Below are 20,923 nucleotides of genomic sequence, written 5' to 3'. Positions count from 1 at the left end.
TACAAAACCCTCAAGGAATGCTACATAGTCTTGTGTGCATCTTTACACAAGAATATACTACTTGCAGCTTTTCTCTTAACTATTTGCATATATACAGATATAGCATACTCTGGTAATGAGTGCGGGGTCAGGGCTCAATCTTGGTAGTTAATCATTCACAATCTGTGTTTAAGGGGGCTCGCCATACAAGCAAACCAGACACCTCTGAAAAGTTAGTCATTTACCTATCTAATCCAGATGACTACTTCTCACATGCTCCCACATCAAATCAGTGTGAAATTGCCTAGTCTGTTCAGATGATTAAAGTGCAGAAAGTAAACCAGCAGTAGGCATGAACTGTTGGAGTGTCCGAAGGTAGCATTGGTAACCACAGGCTATGGGACGTTGGCACTGTCTTTTTTAGGATTTTTAACCTGCTAGGGCTGCTTTACACACGGGGAGATTCAGGGAAAAGCTCCCAGCGCTAAATAATCTTTCTCCAAAGAAATAAGAACTCTCCTTATTGTAAGGCAAGAAAAAACCACCACCATGATCTGCCAAACTCTTGGGACCCTGCCAAATCCTGAGATAAGGAGGCAATTCTGGCAACTCAGACTCTACAGCTGTTTATGGGAAAAGAGGGGTCCTTGGATCCCTGATCCCAGTGTCTAAAGTCAGTACGTTCACCAGATTGCAGGACATGGCCTCCCGTGTCAGCGGTGATCAGGCACAGAGGGTGTTGATTGGCAAGAGCTGTTTGTTGGCTGGCACGGAGCTATTGGCACAGAGGCATTGGTTGGATGCGGGCATGTGACGTAAGTTGAGTGGTCAGAGAGAGGAGCTGGGTTTGGAAGAGGCTGCTCCTTGGCAGTCAGAAACGTTCAACAGCTTCACTTTTGTCCACTTTGTTCAGTTTTCTTCTCTTGCTCTTATCTGTCACTCTTTTTCCTTTCTCCTCTTTGGCATCAGTGGCATAGTTCAAGTGGGTAAGGACCGCCGGAGGTGGTGTTGGCAAATATTGCAGAATGAGCGCACACAATGAGATAATAGGACAAGTCGTGGACTGAAACTCTCTGGATGAAATCATGGGCCCAATGACGTCAATGGGCGTTTTGCAAAACTACCAATGATTTTAGTAGGTCCACGATGTCACCCGTTTTGTCTGGGAACTTCTTGTTATCTGCAATGGCCGTTAGTCCGTGCTAGATACACAGCTTGTCTTCCTATTTCGGAAATGGGAAAATCCTTATTTTGGCCCTAATTGTGCCATCCGTCTGCAGGGAAATCAGTGGGCTTGCACGGGGTGTGACCGAGGGCAGGGGCTTGCCCGTTGACATCCCATTGTCAGAGCTAATGCTGTGGATCCTGCAGGGCATTACTATACAGGGCACCGAGTGAGAATACACTGCAGACACATTCTTCTTGTCAGCACTGACAGAAGCCAGCTGGAGAGGTTTAGAGCAGGGCTGGATTAGATCTCACCACAGCGCAGGTCTCTTTATATTGGCTGGTTTCATTTCCAATCCCCTTTTGCTTGACTGGCACTGGGAGAAGAGAGCTCTCACATACTGTGTCCTTCCAGTCCAGACTTTCATTCTTCCCTCCATATCCTACCCCCACATTCTTCCATCACTGTCACAAATGTCTGCAAGGAATCTGCTATGAAACCTGTGCTGGTTGGTGTGATCGTGGGTGGAATTTATCTCCTGGCAGGTAATGACAGATACCACAGTCAGTGCAACTTGGGGGTGAGGGGTGGGGGAGGAGAACTGACCGAAGAGGGAGAATTCTGTGTAAACAGATACCTGGTTTTATTTTTGAAGACCCAAAATTGTGGGCCATAAAGATTCCTAAACCAGAGTTGTTGTGATGCTGGCAGTGATTGTGCTGAGCAATATGTTGGAACCCCCTGTGTGTCTTTGTTGTAATGCTTAACAAGCTGATTCCTCCTCTTCACTGGGAGTGACTGAAGTTGGGCTGTTGTTACAGAGCGGCAGCTCTCACTTCATGCTTAGTGCACTTTAGAATCACATGACGTTTTTCACACTTACTCTGTGAAATCTCGGCCTCCCTCTCTTTTCAACTGAATTTTTTAAGGTATTAACATTTCCTTTACTGAAAACAGTGGGACTTTTTTGTTCAAAATAAAAACGCTGAGCACTTCACTGCCCCCTGCGCTACCCCCACGTCCAGTCTCCCTGGCTAGAAATGCAGGGTAGGAGAGAGTCCACTCACTGTGTTGCTATGGAAATGGTGGTAATGATGCAAACATAATTGTCATTGCAGGGCCTGGTTGTTGCAGCTAATTCTGTTTTATGTTTTACTTGTAAGAATAGCTCTAATTAGGATGCACTGGGGAACCGCTGGTAGGAATGCAGCCGCCTGCTGGGGAGAGGGCAAGGTAATGCTGGCTCGTAAACGTCACTGCACTGGCCCATAGTGCTTTCAGAATGGCTGGCAATACTGATACTCTTCATTAAAACAAAGGGCCAATTAATAGACCTCATACTTTGGATATCTAGACAAGATTGCTCCATTAGAATCCCTCTTGCTCTTTGTGTGTGCGTGTCTCTGTCTTCCATACATGTGTGTGACAGGTATGATGTATGTAGTGCAGTTCTAGCCATGTTGGCCCCAAGATATTAGAGCGACAAGGTGGGTGAGGCAATATCTTTTATTGGAGCAACTTCTGTTGTCAGAGAGACAAGATATTCTCACCCACCTGGTCTCTCTAGGTATGATATAACATATAGCATGTATAATGAATTTTCCAAGCCATATTTAGAAATAGCTTTCAGGGAGGCAGTAGCTCTGTTCAGCTCTCCTGGTGGGCACTGCTGTTTTAGTAACACTGACACCTGTAAAACAAAACCATTTATCAGAAACCCTGACAATGGTGCTTTAGAAATACCTAAGTGGCTCATGCATGGTAGGATTGAAAGACTCAGCTTCGTCATTTGAACGCACTGGAAAATGGAGACTTTCAAAGCTGCAGTGTGTGTGTTTTTATGGATTTTGGTTAATGTAGTCATTTTAGCTTGAATACACTTGAATTAACCAGTACATGTTAAAATAACAACCAGTGTTCTCACAACAACTTTTGAAAGTCTCTTCTTTCTAACCGGCTGCTTCCCCTTATGTTTGTTAGTTGGTCCTTTTATTTATATTAAGATACTTTGTAACTTTCTTTAACTAGATAAGAAAATCACTATGATCAGTGTTTGTTTTATAATATGCTGTCATTTCCTTTATTATCTGTGCATGTTTCTGTGGGCACCAGCATAAGGTGCTCAGAGAGAACACAGCAGAACCTGCAAGTGTAAAAAGTATGTACCTGGTTTTGCAAGAGAAGTGTCACCTGGAATTAAGTTCTGTTTTCTTAACACCTGAAATGGAGCATTTGAGCTCATGGGTTACTGGGCTCCTCCTTTAAGAATGCAATTTAAAGTTTTAAAACAGAATTTTTTAAAAAGTCCTGTCCAGTAGGATTGCAAAGACACATACCCATCCTGTCTGGAGAAATCTGGAATACCAGGTACAGTCCAGGAAATTGTCTGCATCTTTTTCTCCACTGTAATGGCCCAAAGCAAAAATCTTGTTATTTCCGGAGTGGGGTGATTTCCTTCTCTTTGCTGTTCATATTTCTGGCTGCATTAACACTGAGTGATTCACAGCCGAAATACAAAACTCAAACCCCTGTGATAAGCTGCAGTTAGCATCTAGCAAGCAGTCTGCAAGGGAATTCTTTCCCCCATGGCTGACTGTGTTCTTTAAATCTGGTGTTGCCAGAGCCTCTCAAAGTGGAGGATGTTCAGAGAAAGATGAAAAATGTAACAGCAGAGAGGAGGGGCTGACTTAGCTACTCTCCCCACTCTCACTTAGGAGGGTCTGGCTATCTGTCTGAGGGTGTAAACACCACAGAGGTAGAGGAGCTACTTAAAGTGAATGTGGAGGTACAGTAGGACCAATGGGATGAACTGGTGAGAGGGGACATTGGTTTCCAGTAAAAATTTGCTTCCATTGAGACGTAGGAAGCTCTGGGGGACAGTCTCCCCTGTCACGGGCAATGTTGTAAAACTAGACTGGCCAAAGCACTAGCCCTATGTTCCACTGGCCCCTAGGAGAAGGGAGATGAATTAGACATTGTTTCATAGGCCTTTCCTCTCTCCTGCCTGTGGCTGTTTGCAAGCAGGGGTGATGACAATGATCTGTGATCTGTTTTTTGTTCCTCTGCTAAGAGCTGCTCTCCGACTCCACAGCCAGTACATCCCTCTTTCTCTGTCTGCACATGTGCTGCTAGGTGTTCCAGCATTGCAAGAGAAACAGCCAGCCAAGATGTGTCAAAATCTGAAGTGGCAACTTATTCTCCTTCACCCACTTCAAACAAAACAGACCAGGAATCAAAACATGTGTCCCAAGGGAGAGCTCAGCATTTAATTACCCACTGTGGGGATTAATTTGCCGCCTGGTGTCATCTGAGAGTCCAACAAATAGCACAAACAGACTTTCCTGCTACTGTTTTGCTGGGGAAGGGGGGCCTGAAGTGTCCCTCGTTCATGGTCCCCAACTTGAAGAACAGAGACCCACTTGGGGGGTGAGTGCTGCATGGGGGAAATGAGCTCTTTCCCACTCCGAGAGAGCCCAGCCAGCTTGCTGCCTCCAGCTGGAGCCCTTTCTCCCAGTGCTCCTCCACTTCTCAAAGACCCAGAACCTACTGCAGCTCGGTCTGCTACCTACAATGCTGGTCTCTGCTGGCCACAGGCCTGCTAGCCACCGTGCAGCCTTCCGCTACTCACATCAGGCAGGCCTTGACTGGCTTGAGCACCTCTTGCAGCCTGATCTCCAATCCTGATGGGCAGCAGCCTGACCTCATCATCATCTCCCACTCTGGTCAACAGCCAGCCTTCTAGCCTTAAACGGGCCTCTGCTAACGAATCTGAATCCTGACCTGTGACCTCTTCAGCCCTTGTGTTCCCCAGCATCCCATTGTTCCAGTCTTGTGCCTGCACAGAGCTCTGCCAATGCGCCATAATCCTGACCAAAGACTCCCCGTCTTGTCATGTCCTGGGCTTCTTCAAGACAGGGGCGGCCCACCACACTCTACTTTGTGCTAGCTCATTCCACTCAGTTCCTGCTGCAGCTGTCTGTGGAAATCCCCAGAGATGGATCTTGATTCCCCTTTCCCCCCGCCCTGCACACACTCTTCCTCCTCAGCGGAAGCACCTGGACCCTGCACGGCACGGCCGTGTCTACATGCTTAGATAGATCTCCCCCGCCACAAAGTCAAGTGGAGGAAGGGTGTTTACCTGTCTGTGTAGAAGTGGTTCTGATACCAGTGGCCATCTCAGAAGCAGTTCTGAATCTTCCTACTAAATAAACGCTTCTGCAAGGCTGTGGTCACTGTTAAAATGCCAGCCTTGCCCACAGCTACAGTACAATGCAGAGCAGTTCCCCTATGGATTATCTCAGAGACTGCACAGCACAGAACCAGCTTAGCTGAACAGAACAGACCATACCCAAGCCACCCGTCCCTGCCATGCAGCTTCCCAGATCTGTCTGATTTGCACCAGTGCACTGACACAGAAGTACAGTTTGGAATGAAATGAGAAACGTTAAATCTCAAGTGTAAACGACAGTAACTCAGCTAGTTTGGGGGATACTAAATGTTTCTGTGAGGTTTACTGCAAGACGTTGCTGGTGATGATGTCACTGAACCGGGCATGGATTCAAGAAGCCCCATTTCTTTGCTGAGATTTATATTACAGGTCATCAACTCCAGCTCTTCTGCTCCTAAGACAGCACCTCCATCTCCCCTCAACTCACACATTCAGGCTACTATTTAATCTCTTCCTCTCACCCTAGTGCTTTAGTGGCTTTTCTTTTTAAATGTCCTTTGTTTTCATTCACTTGCTTTGTGCCTGGATTCCTTCTTTTCCTTCTTCCCGCCCTTGCTAGCTGGTCTCTGTGTAATGAATTTACAGCCGGATAATCCGTGCTTGGCTCATCCGTGTGGCTGTCTCTGAAGATTAGTGGAAACCAACGTTATGGGCTGGATGAACAGTGGACTGATGGCTAGTCAGAAGGTGTTTTTTCTTCATCACGCTGAAGACACTTAGGAGTATGATGGCAGATCTTATTGTAATATCTCCTAACCTCCCCAAATTCTACTGGAATGTGATTAGTGTCCAGAGGATAAAGTGCAATGGCTTTGTATCCCCACAGACTTCAGTGGGGCTGTACAGGATTGAATATGACCCAATATGTGCCTTTGGGGCATATATTTATTTCTTCTTTGATGATTAATTGAGCTGCGTGAGTGTTTGACCATGACTGCCAAGGGCTGGTTTTGAAATGACTGGTTTAACTCTTCCAGTTCTTTCCATTGACTTGCCTGCACAGTTGTGTATTTGGGGCTCTGTGCACTAAGTGTGCCCCTCAGCAGGCTGCAGTCTAGTTTAAACATACCGAATTTTTGTTGTGATGAATCTTTTTATTAATCTTCATAAAGACAATGAAAAGTACAAAAAAAGTAAATGACTTACAGCTTCTTTATGTACCCAAATACTGCATGTTTCATGGGATCGCCAATAGATTATTGCACTTGTGCAATTTTACCACCCATCAAAGCTGCAAGACCAGACAATACCACATAGATATCTCACATTAGGATGGGGGGTTACAGCAATAAAATAGCAGATGTACATGGCGAGGGAGGGCGTGGGAGGAGGGTAAAGGAGAAGGGACTAAATGGAATAGTGGTCTGGCATTCTTTGAGCAGTTTCAATGTTTTTTATTTAAAATGTACTTAGAAATAGGGTCCATGTACTTGGATTCCATTAACTGATCTCTATGACAATAGGCTAGTCTGTCTTTGCTTGCTAATCCAGACAGGTCCATATATTGATGTTCTGTTCTGTGCATAAGCCCACTCTTCCGTTTTTGTAATATCACATACTTGATGATTACTGTAGCCCCAAAACCCAGATGCTTCTTGGTGGCCTGAGCGTGGTTTCACTGAATGGAAATGGCCCAAGGTGCTGACTGCAGTGGGGACTGAGGTGGGGACCAGTTTGCTGTTTTGGGAGTCCCAATCGTTGATGATAAGATCCATCTCTTACTCTGCTTCCCAGGTGCAGAATGTGCTGTCAACATCGACGAGTGCAAGGATGGTCCCTGCGATAATGGGGCTACCTGTGAGGATGGCATTGCTGACTATTTCTGCTACTGTGCCCCTAGTCAGGATGGCATCATATGGGGAGGGAAGAACTGCTCTGTCGAGCTCGTTGGGTGCCAGACACATGATTGCCAAAACGAGGCCTTGTGCATCCCAACATACCAAGCTGAGACCCATGGACACCTTTGCCAGTGCCAGCCTGGTTTCTACGATGCCACATGCTCAACGCCAACAACATTTTCCTTCAGTTCCAGAGGGTCTCTCCTCATTGACATGTCCATGAATAATAATCAGAGCAGAAGGGATGTGACAGGGGACCACCCAGCCATGGTATCTCTCCGGTTCCGAACCACCTTGCCCAATGCCATCCTCTTCTACCGAGGTCATGAAGCAGAGTACCTGTTTCTGGAGCTCTCGGATGGCATGCTGCATGTGGGGCTGAAGAGAGACGGTTCTGAATTTCCTTTGCTCTTGGAGGGGTTGAGGGTTGACGATGGTCAGTGGCACAAAGCTGAGGTTCTTCTGCAGGATTCTCTGGAGTTAAAGCTCTGGCATAAAACTTGTGACACTGGAGTCTGCCTGCAAAGCTCTCCTATTGGAGATAGTGCCACTTCTCTCTCACCTGCCTTCCTAAAAACTTACATCGGGGGAGCTGATGGAGACTTGATGGCTAACAACACATGGAGTCGGGAGAGTTTTATTGGCTGCCTGGAGGACTTGCAAATTGATTATCGGGGTATCCTTCCCTTGGATATCCCCCGCCACGAATCGTCCCTAGTGGAGCTGGGCTGCGACAGGACAGAATGGTGCCGCTCCCAGCCCTGTTCTCATAGCGGTTTGTGTGTAGACCTTTGGGCAACCTTTAGGTGTGACTGCTCCAGACCTTACGAAGGCCGGACTTGTTCACATGGTAAGTGCCAAATGATGACATCCGCCAACTCTTCTGGTGATGAGTGATCTAGAGAGACACTGGTTTCCGAAGCAGCAAGCGTGTTCTGATTAACCAGAGTCAGAACTGAAATTGAACCCTCTGTAAATAGATTTTCCATCAAATCCTCTTTATGTTGTGACTAAACAGAGCCAGCCCCTGCTAGAATGATTGTCAGTTACATGGTGTAAATATTATTGCAGCCAGAGTAAGATGCCCTGACCTCCTCTTTGCACCAGATCACAGCAATTACAGAAGGCCAGTGAAGTCATTTCACTAGGGAGAACTGTTTCTTGCCCATCTCAAGTTCAGGGTGAAAAGGAATGTGTTATATTTGTAGATAAAATGCTCAGTGTTAAAGGTAACTGTTTTATTGGAAATCTGAGCTGAGATTATCCCAGATGCATTTTCACAGTTCTGCAGGGCTTGTATTAATACAGTTGTCAGCTTCTGGTTTCACTCCCATTCTCTAAACGTAGCAAGTACAAAAGCTCCTGTGATATTGTGGGGGTTGGAAGTTTTAAAGGCAGCTCTGTAACTTAAAATTTCCCAAATTAATCTGCCATTTGTCAGGGCCATGATACATGTGCTCTTCCTTGGTGTGCCGTGTGTCTGAGTTACTGTCCTGGGACAGGAGAGACACTCACCTGCTTTTTGTGAATATTTCACGCCATGTCTTTGGCACTTGCCTTGCCCAGGTCTCTAGCAGGCGGGTCTAGTCCTGGGAGACACAGTGGAAAGCAAGTTTAGAAGAGGAGAAGTCATGCAAGGTTTGGAGCTCAAAATATTCCCATGCCACCTGCATTGCCTTGAATTATAGAACTGATGTGTCTTTCCTTTCCCTTCCAGAGTACCCAGCAGGAACATTTGGCCTAGAGGATTCCTCCAGCTTTGCTTCCTTCACAATTGCTGATAACCTTGGTGCAAACTATAACATTTCCTTTTTTATCCGTACTCTGAAGCCTAGTGGTCTAGTGCTGCAAATCAGCAATGGGACTGACCCCTGCCTCACTGTGTATCTGAAGGAAGGCCAGCTCCAGATAGAGACACTGTCTGCCAACGCTGTGATTTTCTCAGAAAATCTGGCTGATGGGAGGAGGTATCTAGTAACTCTCACCTTCCAAGGAGGAAAAGTTCATGCCAGCCATTCAGACAGAGATGTGGAGCTAGGGCAGCTGGTAGTGATACCTCTTGTAGCTGGTTTTGAAGTGTATGTTGGTGGACTGCCTCACCAAGACCACGTGAGCACATGGGGAGGATATTTTAAAGGCTGTCTTCAAGATGTCCAGCTCAACAATCATCGAATGGAGTTTTTTCCTACTCAGCCTGAGAACTACAGTCTGCCCCAGGAGGTGTACGTGGGACAAACCACGAACCTTGCCCTGGGCTGCATCTCAGACAACACCTGTAAGGTAGGGACTCTCACTGCTCTCTGCACATGTGCGCTGTGGTTTATTACAAGCAAGCCTCTGTGGCTGTACAGCAGTTTGGCTGTTTCACTGGTGTGATTTCAGGAAAAACTTAAACACACACATCCACTCCATCATATACTTCTAACCTCCAGAGCTGACATCCACACCCAGTGCAATGTTCCCAAGCCGCCTCTGTTCTGCAAACACACTGACCAATTCACATCTTCTTTATCCCCATCCCCTATATATGCACTCCAGACAACACAACTCTACCAACATACATCCTATCCTTTAACCTTCTCAAACCCCCACTCTCCAAATACACTCCCACCTCCACCCCACTCTGCTCCATCACTTTAACAATACATGAGTTTATCACTACCATCAGGGGAATCAGGATGCATCTGATGGGGGAGGGGAAGAGGGGCTCTCTCCTTCCTGCTGTACATGAAAGGTGCTAGGTTGTGCTCCCGCTACTGCCTCTCAACTTTGCCTGCCTTCAGTGCACCTGTTGCAGGGAGCTATTGACACTCCTCTCTGTTCTGCTTCTGCTGGTGGGAGTATCATCCTGGAAACAGCTGCTTGTGTTGTTTTCAGGGACTTTTGCAACTTGTTTCTTATGTTTTTCACACTTCCTTCTGTGCCTCTCAGTTTTGTTTTCACCTGCACCTGTGAACTCCAGCGCAGTTACTTTAGTTGGTTATAATTAGCCACTCTTTGCACAGCATTTTGGAAAGGGAATGCAGTATATAGGCACTAAGGGTTATTATTATGATGTGCTGTGTTCAGATGCCACCAAGCATCAAACGCTTCAATTAAAGGAGTTTTAATGGAACCTGCAAGGATTGGCACCTTCTCTATTTGTTTTAAATGACTTAGAATTGGCCTTTAGCTTACGATGACTATTCTTAACTGCATGTAATTAGTCAGCAATTACCTATCACCGTGAGGTTCCCTGATCCACCAATAGCCAGTATTTCCTTGCAATCTTCATGCTACCAAAGGACTGGGCAGCAAAGGAGAAGCTGTGTCAGAAGAGACGGCCCTAAGTTCCTATGAGAGGTGTAGTATGGAGCATGTCTTGCTTCTTTCTTTGTGTGATCTGTAACCATGAGTTCATCTAGGTCCTACTCCATGTTGCTTTTCTCATCTCTGTTCCTCAATGCATTTATTTTACAAGGTGCTTTTTAAAACAAAGAACTGAGTTTTTTTGTAGGAATTAGCTATGAAGAGCATTCCCTTATCTGAGCTGTAGCGAACTGAGCGATAGCCATTTGCTTTGATTTGAACACACAAAGCCCATATCAAAAAAGATGTCTATCCAAAGGTGGTAGGCCCTGACAGGTAATTAACATCATAGCCCATAACAAAACAAGATGAGAGCTGATTCTTCCCTGCACCCCAGTAACTAAACACAACCTCCTTGTGTCAGAGCTCATAGAGACCCAACGCCCCACAAAAAAATCCAAAGCACAACATATCTCTACCATCTCTGAACAGCTGCTCAAGTAGATGAGATTTGCAGCAACCCCTGAAGGTCAGCAAATTCAGGCTAATTTGCATCAAGGAGGGAGTGATTTCTAAATTTACGAGGTCCCCACAGAGGCCAGGAGCTCACTCTTATAAACCGAGGAAACTCATTTTTGAGTGATCACAGCTGCAGCAGGGCACAGGGCGGGGGAGAGGAAAGATCTCAGCTAAGGGTTGTTTCAGAGGATGTTTCTGTCATCTTTAGCTCATTGTTTTTATCAGCATTACTACACTATCTCCCCTCCCCAATTCAAACACAACTCATGCGAGTCTTGAATGTCACATTTCCCTCTACCAAACTCCATCTCTTTTATCCAAAGATGAGTCATCCTCCTCCTAAATGTAAGATCTCCTGTTTTTCAGTCTGGGCCATGTCACAATGGTGGCACATGTGCTATCACCTGGAATGACTTCAGTTGCAGTTGTCCAGCAAACTTCACTGGGGAAACCTGTGAGGAGAGAGTCTGGTGTGAAAGTGACCCTTGTCCCAAAGCCACCACCTGCATGAATGTCCCAGCAGGATACGTATGTAAGTGTTGCCCTCCTACTTATGTGCAGGGTAAGGTTTCATAGCTGACTGTCTTTAGCTCATCAATATTTCCAGTTATTGCAGTTGCAAGAGCTGCCATAAGCACTTGGGAAAGTAATAGAATGCAGAGAGAGGAGCTCAGCTCAGCAAACTAAGAATGCCACATGCTGTGTGCTGTCTCAGGTCTATGCTCCAGATGGATTTGTCATAACTTTCATCCTCTTGAGAAGAGAGACGATCATCCATTTCTGGCACTGTTTAGGATGATGATACGGTGCAATCAGTGTAAGGTCAGCCCTTATCACTTAACCTGAGGGTCTGGAATTGGCAGGACATTATTTCGCAGAGCAGGACTCTTACTCTTTTGTGTATAACAGCAGCTTCTGAATTTACAGCTAGGCTATAACCACAGAAGCAAGATGGAGAAGGCAGTTAGATCATTTTGGCCTTATGAGATTTCCTAGACAGGAGGCCAGCCATAGCTAAAAGCTTTAAGGTCACCAGCTTCTAAGTATAGGAAAGTATAGCAAACCCCTCCTCTCCACAGAGCTTCCCAGGTTACTAATAGGACAGAATCTTCCAAGAGTTTGCACATGGCCCTTATCAAACGTGACACTTGACATCCTTCAGATCGCTAATGCTGTCTCCCTTTTCATTTCAGGTCTGGCTAATGCAACATTTCATGGTAACACTGCCATTGAATTCATCACCAATGCTTCAGTCACCAGAGCTCTCAACAGTCTCCACCTAGACTTCAGAACCAGGGATGAAGATGCCATTTTGCTATGGGCTACCAAAGAGGTGGACTTCCTCCAAATCGCCATTCAGAACTCTACTCTCCTTGTGGATATTAGAAGTGGGAACAGCATTGAAGGTATCAGCTTCCTGAGTCAGACACCCATCGCGGATGGCGCCTGGCACAGGGTCTCTCTGTCTATGGAAGAACCATCAGCGCTGTCTTCAAGGTGGCTAGTTCATTTGGATGGTTCTGTGAATGTGACTCTCCAGGGGAATGCTGGGAACCTGGACTTCTTAAAGAACAATGCGCTGATTGTACTAGCTGAGAATTTCACAGGCTGCCTTGGACATGTGAAGATAGGCGGAGTATATCTGCCATTCGCTTCCCATCTCTCTTACCCTCAGCCAGAGCAGTTTCTGCAGTCAAGCAGGGGGCACGTCCAGCTGGGCTGCACTGGGGCTGATGTGTGCACTTCAAGCCCTTGTCTCAATGCAGGCACGTGTGAGGACTTGTTTAACTCCTTCCGCTGTGCCTGCCGTGCTGGATGGGAGGGGCCTCTGTGCGAGTCTAACACTGATGACTGCAAGTCCAACCCGTGTGTCCATGGGGACTGCGTGGACTCAGTGGCAGATTTTCAGTGTGAATGTTTCCGGGGATACATTGGGAAGAAGTGTAACATCGATGTGGACGACTGTGTGCGACACCAGTGCTTAAATGGAGGGACCTGTATTGATGGGGTTTACAGCTACTCCTGCAGGTGCCCAGCTCAGTACTCAGGACCTCGCTGCGAGTAGGTACCCTGCTCGGGTGGCCAGTGGTGATGGGTATAAAGTAGCTTCCACGTGTCTCGGGTCTTACCTTACCAAGATGTTTAAAAAATATTTTGGTGCTGAAGGGTCAATGCTGAGTGAGACGTATCACAAATCTGTGACCAGCAGCTGTCCAGGAGATGTGGCACATTTTGCTTACTGTGGCCCCGATCCTGTAAGGAGCTTATTGCCATTTGGAAGGTGCTAACAACCTGTGGAAGGCTGCTCAGCACCTTGCAGCAATAGGGATTCTTCAACCGTGACATCCATCCACATGGTAAATTGCAGAACCATGTGCTAAAGTGCATGTCTCATGAACCTCTGGCCACCTCACCTACATTCTGTCCTCCAGTCTGTCTGCAGGCCGTATTGTAACATTCCAAACCTCTGAGCAGATTCAAACAGCTGCCTTTATAGTAAACAATCAAGAACAGCCTGCTAGAGAGAGGCTTCCTTCCTGCCTCCAAAAATGAACTCACCCTCTCTGTCCTCAAGTTCCACAATTCCAAGGCTCAGGACAAGACATATTCAGTGATGCACCATGGATAGGTTCCAGAATCATAGCAATGGTGGAATGGGCCTCAAGAGGTCACCAAGCCCAGCCCCCTGCAGTGAGGCAGGACCAAGTACAATTAAATGATCCCTGATGGGTGTTTGTTTTTAAAAACCTCCAATGAGGGGATTCCCCAACCTCTCTTAGAAGCCTGCTACCTGAGCCTAACTACCCTCTTACATTTACCCTAATATCGAACCTAAATCTCCCTTGCTGCAGATTAAGCCCATTATCACTTGTCCTGCCTTTAGTGATCATGGACAACAGCTGATCACTGTCCTGTTTATAACAGCTCTTAACATAGTTGACAACTATTCTTGGGTTCACCCTCAGTCGTCTTTTCTCAAGACTAAATGTGCCCAGTTTTTTTTAACCTTTCCTCGTTGGTCCCGTTTTCTAAACCTCTGGACTCTCTCCCATTTGTCCGCATCTTTCCTAAAGTAGGGTGCTCAAAAATGGACACAGTACGCCAGCTGAGGCCTCGCCCTTGCCGAGTAGAGTAGGACAATTACCTCCTCTTACAACTCTCCTGTTAATCATAGAAGATTAGGGCTGGAAGGGACCTCAGGAGGTCATCTAGTCCAACCCCTGCTCAAAGCAGGACCAACCCCAGCTAAATCATCCCAGACTGGGCTTTGTCAAGCCACACCTTAAAAATCTCTAAGGATGGCGATTCCACCACCTCCTAGGTAACCAATTCAACTGCTTCAGCACCCTCCTAGTGAAAAAGTTAATTAATACATCTAGTCAAGACAGCTGAGTATTTGCCTTTTTTCAACTGCCTCACATTGTGGAATCTCCTTCAATGTGTGACTCACTATAACACCGAGATCTCGTTCAGCAGTACCACCACCTAGTCAGTTATTCCCCTTTTGTAGTTCTGCAGGTCTGTTGTGGGAGAGGGATTCATGGGCAGAGTGCTGGTGAGGCAGTCGATATTGCATGGAGAACACAATTTTTCCCATGGCCATTGCCATCATGCGTGGCATGTGTGTGAGTACCTTACATGGAGACTACAGTTAGAATTCTACATTTTGCATATATCGTCCCTCAGTATGTTTGTTACAGTGTCTATGTAGCCCCACGGTATTGACCAGCATCCCATTCCTTGAAACACATCAGCATCTACAGTCGAGACAATGAACTTCAGATCAACCCACTAGAAAGAGCATGGGACTTACTTATATATGCTTGGCCCTTGGTGCCTGTAATGGAATTGCCCCTGAGGAGGGTGTAAGTGGAGCATTATTTTGTATGTATTTTGCTTTTTAAATGACCACTCAAGCTTCTCAGGCATTTGAGGCACTCCAAAGGCCTTTGACTCGTACAGTCAGTCTGTCATCTGAGCCTGCAGCTGCAAGGACACAGCATAGTTGAGAGGTGATTATTTAAGCAGATAGCAAACTTTATTGTTAGTGTAGAGTATGCAACTGCTTTTTGATAGACTCCAGCATTTTTTTTTTAGACGTGAAAGAATGTTTCTAATTAATAAAAGAACTAGAAAGCAACATGTTCTGTAGACAGGTTACTAGCAAGTGCTCTGACTGAGCACTGAGGCTTGGTAGACAAAGTACACAATTGAACTTTATCAAGCTTGTCTACACTAGGATTTCTAAAAATGTCACTCCATTACCATTGCAGCTTCATTGGGAGTGGTAACAGTGTGCATGCAACTGAAGACAGTTTGCCAGCATCTTAATCACTCTGTCTTCTGGCCCTGCTGAAAGGAGGGTGGGTCGGATAATGTGGTAGTCTCTACTAATGTTCCCAACATTGCCATGATTAGTAGAGCTGCATCACCATTAGCAAGAGTGGGACGTTTTAGGGGAAAAAAATCCAAATGCACACACAGCCTATGAGAATTTGCATAGAACTGCAAAATCCTGTCCCAGCATTCTCCGGGTTCAGTGTAACACCATGACTGGGCGCTGAGAGGCTTGTCTTACCTGTGGGTGTTCCAAAGTGCTGGTCAGGAATATCTGCTACCCCCTACTTCAAATGTGCGATTGCGCCTCTCCTCAGTAACAGCTGACATTCCTGCTCCTTTGACTAGGACGGTTTTAATGTGTGTGGTGGTTGTTTTGCCAGATGGCCGTTCCCACCTCAACAGTGTGGCAAAAACTTCACCTGCCTGAATGGAGGCAAATGTACCAGTGGGACGTGGGGAGCCAACTGCACCTGCAAGCCAGGCTTCACTGGAAGGAAGTAAGAAGCGCTGTTTCCTGCTGTTGCCTGCAATCACAGATGATACTAACGCCAAAATATCATGTCTCCCAGAGCAGAGCCTCTGGGAGAAGGCTGGCAAATAATTGTCATCACAGTTATTTGTCCTCCCCTCCCCACTGTTTATTCCTAAATTTTCATTCAGCCACTCTTCGTGGAAGAGGCAGTCCTGAGGCATGGCGATGAGGATTGCCCATCCTCCCAGAACACATGCCGGTCTTTAAATGTCTGTGTGAATTCAGGTGCACAGTGCTATTGCCTGCTGTGTTAGAGGGAAACCCAGCATGCACCACGCAACTCCAGGAAATTGCCTCCCACCATTTCACAACAGAAACTACAACCATTTGTTTACATGTGTCCATCCTCTGCTCTTTTAAGTGCTGACCTCCATGACAGCTCGCCTCACTGGAGTTCAGAGCCTAGCCCAGAGAACTCCACTGGCTTTTTCTCAGCTGGAGATAGTGGAAGGAAATTAGTGTGAATGGGTGAATTTTTCATCCTATGGTGCCTTTTGGCAGTAATTGTTACTGTAAGGGCCTAGAAAGGGCCTTTACAACAAAGGACAATTCTGTAAGATCAAAACATGTCCTGGAGCACATTATTGCCATTAATTCTAATACCTTTTTTCTTCCAGATGTCAAATTAACATCAATGACTGTGAGCCAAACCCTTGCCAGAATGGAGGGACATGCCAGGACTCTGTGAACAAGTATGAGTGTGTGTGCAGTGCCAACTACAATGGAGAGCATTGTGACAATGTAAGCAGCTCCCTTCCCCTTCTTGCTAGCGGCAGGTCTGCTCTCTAGCTGCTTGGTTGTGAGGAACAGAAGAGGCAGTTTGGCCAGTAAGCGGCAGACTGAGCCTGCTGATTCTAGGTTAGCAGTGGACTAGCCTTAATTCCTTAACACATTTCATATTCTTATCTGAATGCAGCTAAGGGAAAGTCAACCAACACACACACAGTAGGCTGGAGAGTGGGTACACTGAGTTTCCAGTATTTTAACTAAATAATAGCAGATATTTTTCTGAGGCTGTCCTGGCTGCCATATATCTAGACACCGTGGCTGTTATTTCTCATCCTCTCAGGTTGCACTAATCTGCAGAAACACTGCAGCTGGGACCAAGGAGGGGCGGGATTGCATGTGTATCTACTGGTGCAGCTGTCCCATTACTGCTGCAAGTGGCAACCAAAGCCCTTTCAAAAGGGAGCCCAGGAACTCCAACTACATCGAAAGTAAAATGGCGCTAGCGCGTAGCCAAGCTGCCAGGTATAAACCCTCAAGGCTAGTGCCCCTTCCCGAGGGTGGACGCTTTGTCCATATGCCAAACTCTACTTCTGTTTGTTCTGGAGTAGGTCATTAGGATAAAAAGACTTGGAATGGAAAATTACTGCGCTCTCCATTAAAACTGAACAGAGCTGATCAACAGAAATGAACTAAATTCCAGGAAAGCCAAACATGTTGGATTCAAAGGAAAAATGAACTCAATAGTTCTTTGATCTGGGATATTCTAGCAGGCCCCTAGCAATGGAAAAGGGATTTTAGCAAAGCCGCCAGTAATATCTGGCTGCAACCAAAAGTTATTCCCATTCCCCCTGGGAAGAGCCTCCTAAACAGTTGGATTATAGGGTGTGACAGGTGCATCCAGTCCACAGGATAAGGGCATCGTTATCAGCTGAATGGCTCTGGTATGATTATCAGTGGTGCAATCACTAACACTAATGAAACATTATCCATTTCAGTAGTAAATGTACTTAAGTGGCCAAGCTATTAGGAAGGTCTGTGGTAAAGCAGCATACAGGGCAACTTCCTCCATGGTATTCCCAACACCACCATGTGCTCCTTCCCAGAAACCTGTTTTCTGGAGACTGGGATTTCAGGAGGTGTCTTAATTTATGTGAATGGGTTAAAAAGCAGCCTGTTCCCCTCCTAAGCGCATTTGCTAGGTTGAGCAGTATGTGCCTAGAGTCTGGAGGAAGGAATTAGATAAACTTAAAATAAAAAATACCATGCTGTCTACCTACTGGATCCCGTCCTCTTCCTAAACCCATTGGAGTGCGATGGCCAGTCTTCGTTAAGCCTGGGATGGGAGAGCAAGGCTAGAATCTTGCTTTAACAAGCCTCTAGTAAGGCAGACTCACGCTCTTTTGTGGTTCTGAAGCCATTTGCATGGGCAGGTCGTTTGTCTGGTAACTTGGGAATGTCCTAACCCACAATGCATGGAAAGCTGTCTAGTGAGCACTGCATGTGTGCCGGGGGGGTTCACTGCTGTTGCTGTTTTTAGTGAATATATAATGGATGTAGCATGAGGAAGTCATTTCCAGTTTGCATGTACAAACCCCACTTCGATGCCCTGAGACATCACTTCTTGTGGATTTCCTGTATTACGTTTTGCTATCCTTTCCCTTTTACCCTGATTTCAGTGTCTCTGAACTCTGAGTGGTGGGGCTTGGATAGGTGTGGTAGAGGCTGTTAACCATGCCAATAGGAGGGGAAGGAAGCATGCTGTGAATTTCCTCCTAACCAGTAAAGTGTCTGTTCTCCAACTAAAGCACATGCAACTAACGGTAACATTAATACGGATGGGAGAGTAAGCTCCATAGAAGGGTCTACCTTCTTGAGCTGGAGTTGCACATATGCACTGCCACTGTGTGACTAATCTGCATGCTGTACTAGGTTAAGTCTAACTCCGATCACAGTGCTTAACTCAAAATAGCAGAGGAGAATGCACTAGGAAGTTCTTCATTGAAAAGGAAAACAGCGACTGGAAATAGACTTAAAAGTACATCCAGGTCCTACATGTGCCCCCCCAAAGCCTCCTGCGTGAGGCTGTGGTTTTACAATCACATTTCTTGCTTTTTAAAAATGTATTACCGTCCCCTGTTGCTGTGTGAGAGCGCCACACAATGTGGTGAAACAGAGCACTCACCACTCACATGCACTGAGGAATTACAGATGCTATTTATAAAAATACTAGATAACATTTTTTATTTTTAGGCTAATTGTTCCTTTAAATACAAACTTTTTTTAATGGGGCAACTTTCAAAATCCCACAGTGTGTTTGCACATTCATCTTTTTCACAGCACTTCTAATCCTAAAGGAGCCAAAGGAATGATCATATTAATACATAAACTTCTTCCAGCAACCTCCGCTCACCTTCTAAATCTCCCATCCACATACTGCCCTAGCCCAGCCCTGCTTAGCTTGTGAAAGTTGTTGATCACAGCATAAAATGGGTGCTGCTGCATTCACACTGTTCTTAGTTCCACTCCCCCAGGAGGAGGGAGAAGGTTAAAATGTGAAGCCAGCTGTCCCCACTTTTAGTGCCTCTCTGGGCCTGCCTGCTCTGATCTGGTATTTCTTAAAGCTGGAGCCTGTACTAACTGTTTGTAATAAATAAAATTCCTGTGTAACTGGCTGTAAGATTGCACTTAGTACTTTAGTAATACCCAATTTACAAGCTATCCAATTGTAGGAGTTAGATCCCAGAACTCACTACTGAAATATTTTAAAATTTCTTGTTCCATATAAGCCTCCCGAGGTCTCTGGTGAGGTAACTATGGTCTTGCTGTGTTAATTCTTGCTTTGGTAAGATACAGCCTTTCCTCTGGCTGTCAGATGTATTAAATGCTGAGCCGGCAAACATCTGTTTTTAGTAAAGCTGATGCTAATCTAATGTCCTAAATACGGTTCTGCAAATATGCTCTGAAACAAGGGCCTGTGCATTTAATCTTGCTACAGATGAATGTTTAATAGCCATATAAATTCTTCAATCCACTAGCAGAGACATCATTAAATAAACCATCCCTTTGCACCCCTCTCTACAGCAAGAGGAGTTCTAGATTTACTGGGTATTACATTTTACCCTATGTTTTCTAGTCAGTTTTCAAAAACTTTTTCCATTTTTGGTTCCTTTCTAACAACGTCCATCAAGTTGGTATATTTTGGGCTGACATGTTAATGAGGTTCCTTAGTGTCCAAGAGTCCCAGCTCAGGCTCTGATTGCATAGGCAGTGCAGCTCAGTGGGCTGGCCCTGCTGTGACCATCCACAAATAAGATAAAAGCCTGTCAAAGGAGAATAGAGAACAGGACCTTACTTAGGCCAGTCCACCTTTCCTAACGCCAGCTGAAGGTCTGACCCAACCATACCTGCTGCTGCTGCTGTTTGCTATGGGCTTGATGTTGGTGGACGATGCAGTTATTTCCTTTCCAGCACTTTTCCAGCTCCAGGTTTAGCCCTGAGAGCTGCAGGTTGTAGTTTGTGCTTTCTCCAGGCCAGCTGGTTTCCCAGCATTAATGAGCTCCTGCTCTTCTTTTCCTTGTGACCTTGCCTGAATTATCATGATGCTGTTAACTAACTATTCCATTGACTCTGACTTGATCACAGGCTGTAGATGAGACATACCGACACTTCCGGAGGCTGTGGACATGCACTGCTCAGCACCAAAGTTCGTTAATGCACACAGGCTGTAGGCGTGGCCCTAATGAGAGTGATTAAGGAAAACATGCAGCCCTGACTGCTGGCTGGTTTTTGTTTAGACAAACATTAAGCTGTGTAAATTATTTAAATTTCAGTCTGACTCAATGGAGAAATGTAAGACTGAAGCCAGCCCAGACGTTTCTCTCTGCAGTTGCCCTGGCAAGCTCTGTGCTTATTACTTTCATCTGGGGTGTAGGTTTCTCCCCCAGTCTGTCAGTTTTTGTTCACTAGTCGTTTGGGCTCTTTGAGACATCCCGACTCCTGGAGCAGAAATAAGCTACGTTTGAGTCCCTGTAACTGCTGAGGTCTCATTGTTTCTCCATCAATTTCTTTTGCAGAAAGGGACTCCAGGTGCTTTCTTCCCATTCCCATTAACTGAAGTAGCTGTCCCTGTAGCCTGTGGCTGTTTGCTGCTACTTATTATTGCTCTCACATTCATGATTCTCACTGCAAGGAAGAGGCGCCAATCAGAGGGAACCTACAGCCCAAGCCAGCAAGAAGTGGCAGGAGCTCGCTTGGAGATGGACAGTGTCCTAAAGGTGCCACCCGAGGAGCGCTTAATATAG

The 20,923-nt window shown here is 45.9% G+C and overlaps 1 protein-coding gene across 1 annotated transcript in view; it reads left to right on the top strand.

Annotated features, from left to right (window-relative positions):
* The window catches only part of CRB2 (crumbs cell polarity complex component 2), an 89,882-nt gene extending 68,959 nt beyond the window's left edge, over positions 1 to 20,923 (top strand). The window contains exons 7-13 of the mRNA XM_067542186.1: positions 7,110 to 8,063; positions 8,931 to 9,493; positions 11,387 to 11,552; positions 12,214 to 13,081; positions 15,742 to 15,858; positions 16,511 to 16,634; positions 20,696 to 20,923. Coding sequence (XP_067398287.1) covers positions 7,110 to 8,063; positions 8,931 to 9,493; positions 11,387 to 11,552; positions 12,214 to 13,081; positions 15,742 to 15,858; positions 16,511 to 16,634; positions 20,696 to 20,923 — 3,020 coding nt within the window. The remainder of the gene's footprint in view (positions 1 to 7,109; positions 8,064 to 8,930; positions 9,494 to 11,386; positions 11,553 to 12,213; positions 13,082 to 15,741; positions 15,859 to 16,510; positions 16,635 to 20,695) is intronic.

This window comes from Emydura macquarii, unplaced genomic scaffold (genome assembly GCF_026122565.2).
Source record: "Emydura macquarii macquarii isolate MOO-44397 ecotype Brisbane River unplaced genomic scaffold, CSIRO-AGI_Emac_v2 contig_691, whole genome shotgun sequence".
NCBI classification, from domain to species: domain Eukaryota; kingdom Metazoa; phylum Chordata; order Testudines; family Chelidae; genus Emydura; species Emydura macquarii.
Note: the sequence above shows the minus strand (reverse complement) of the source record. Positions and strands in the feature narration are given on the sequence as shown.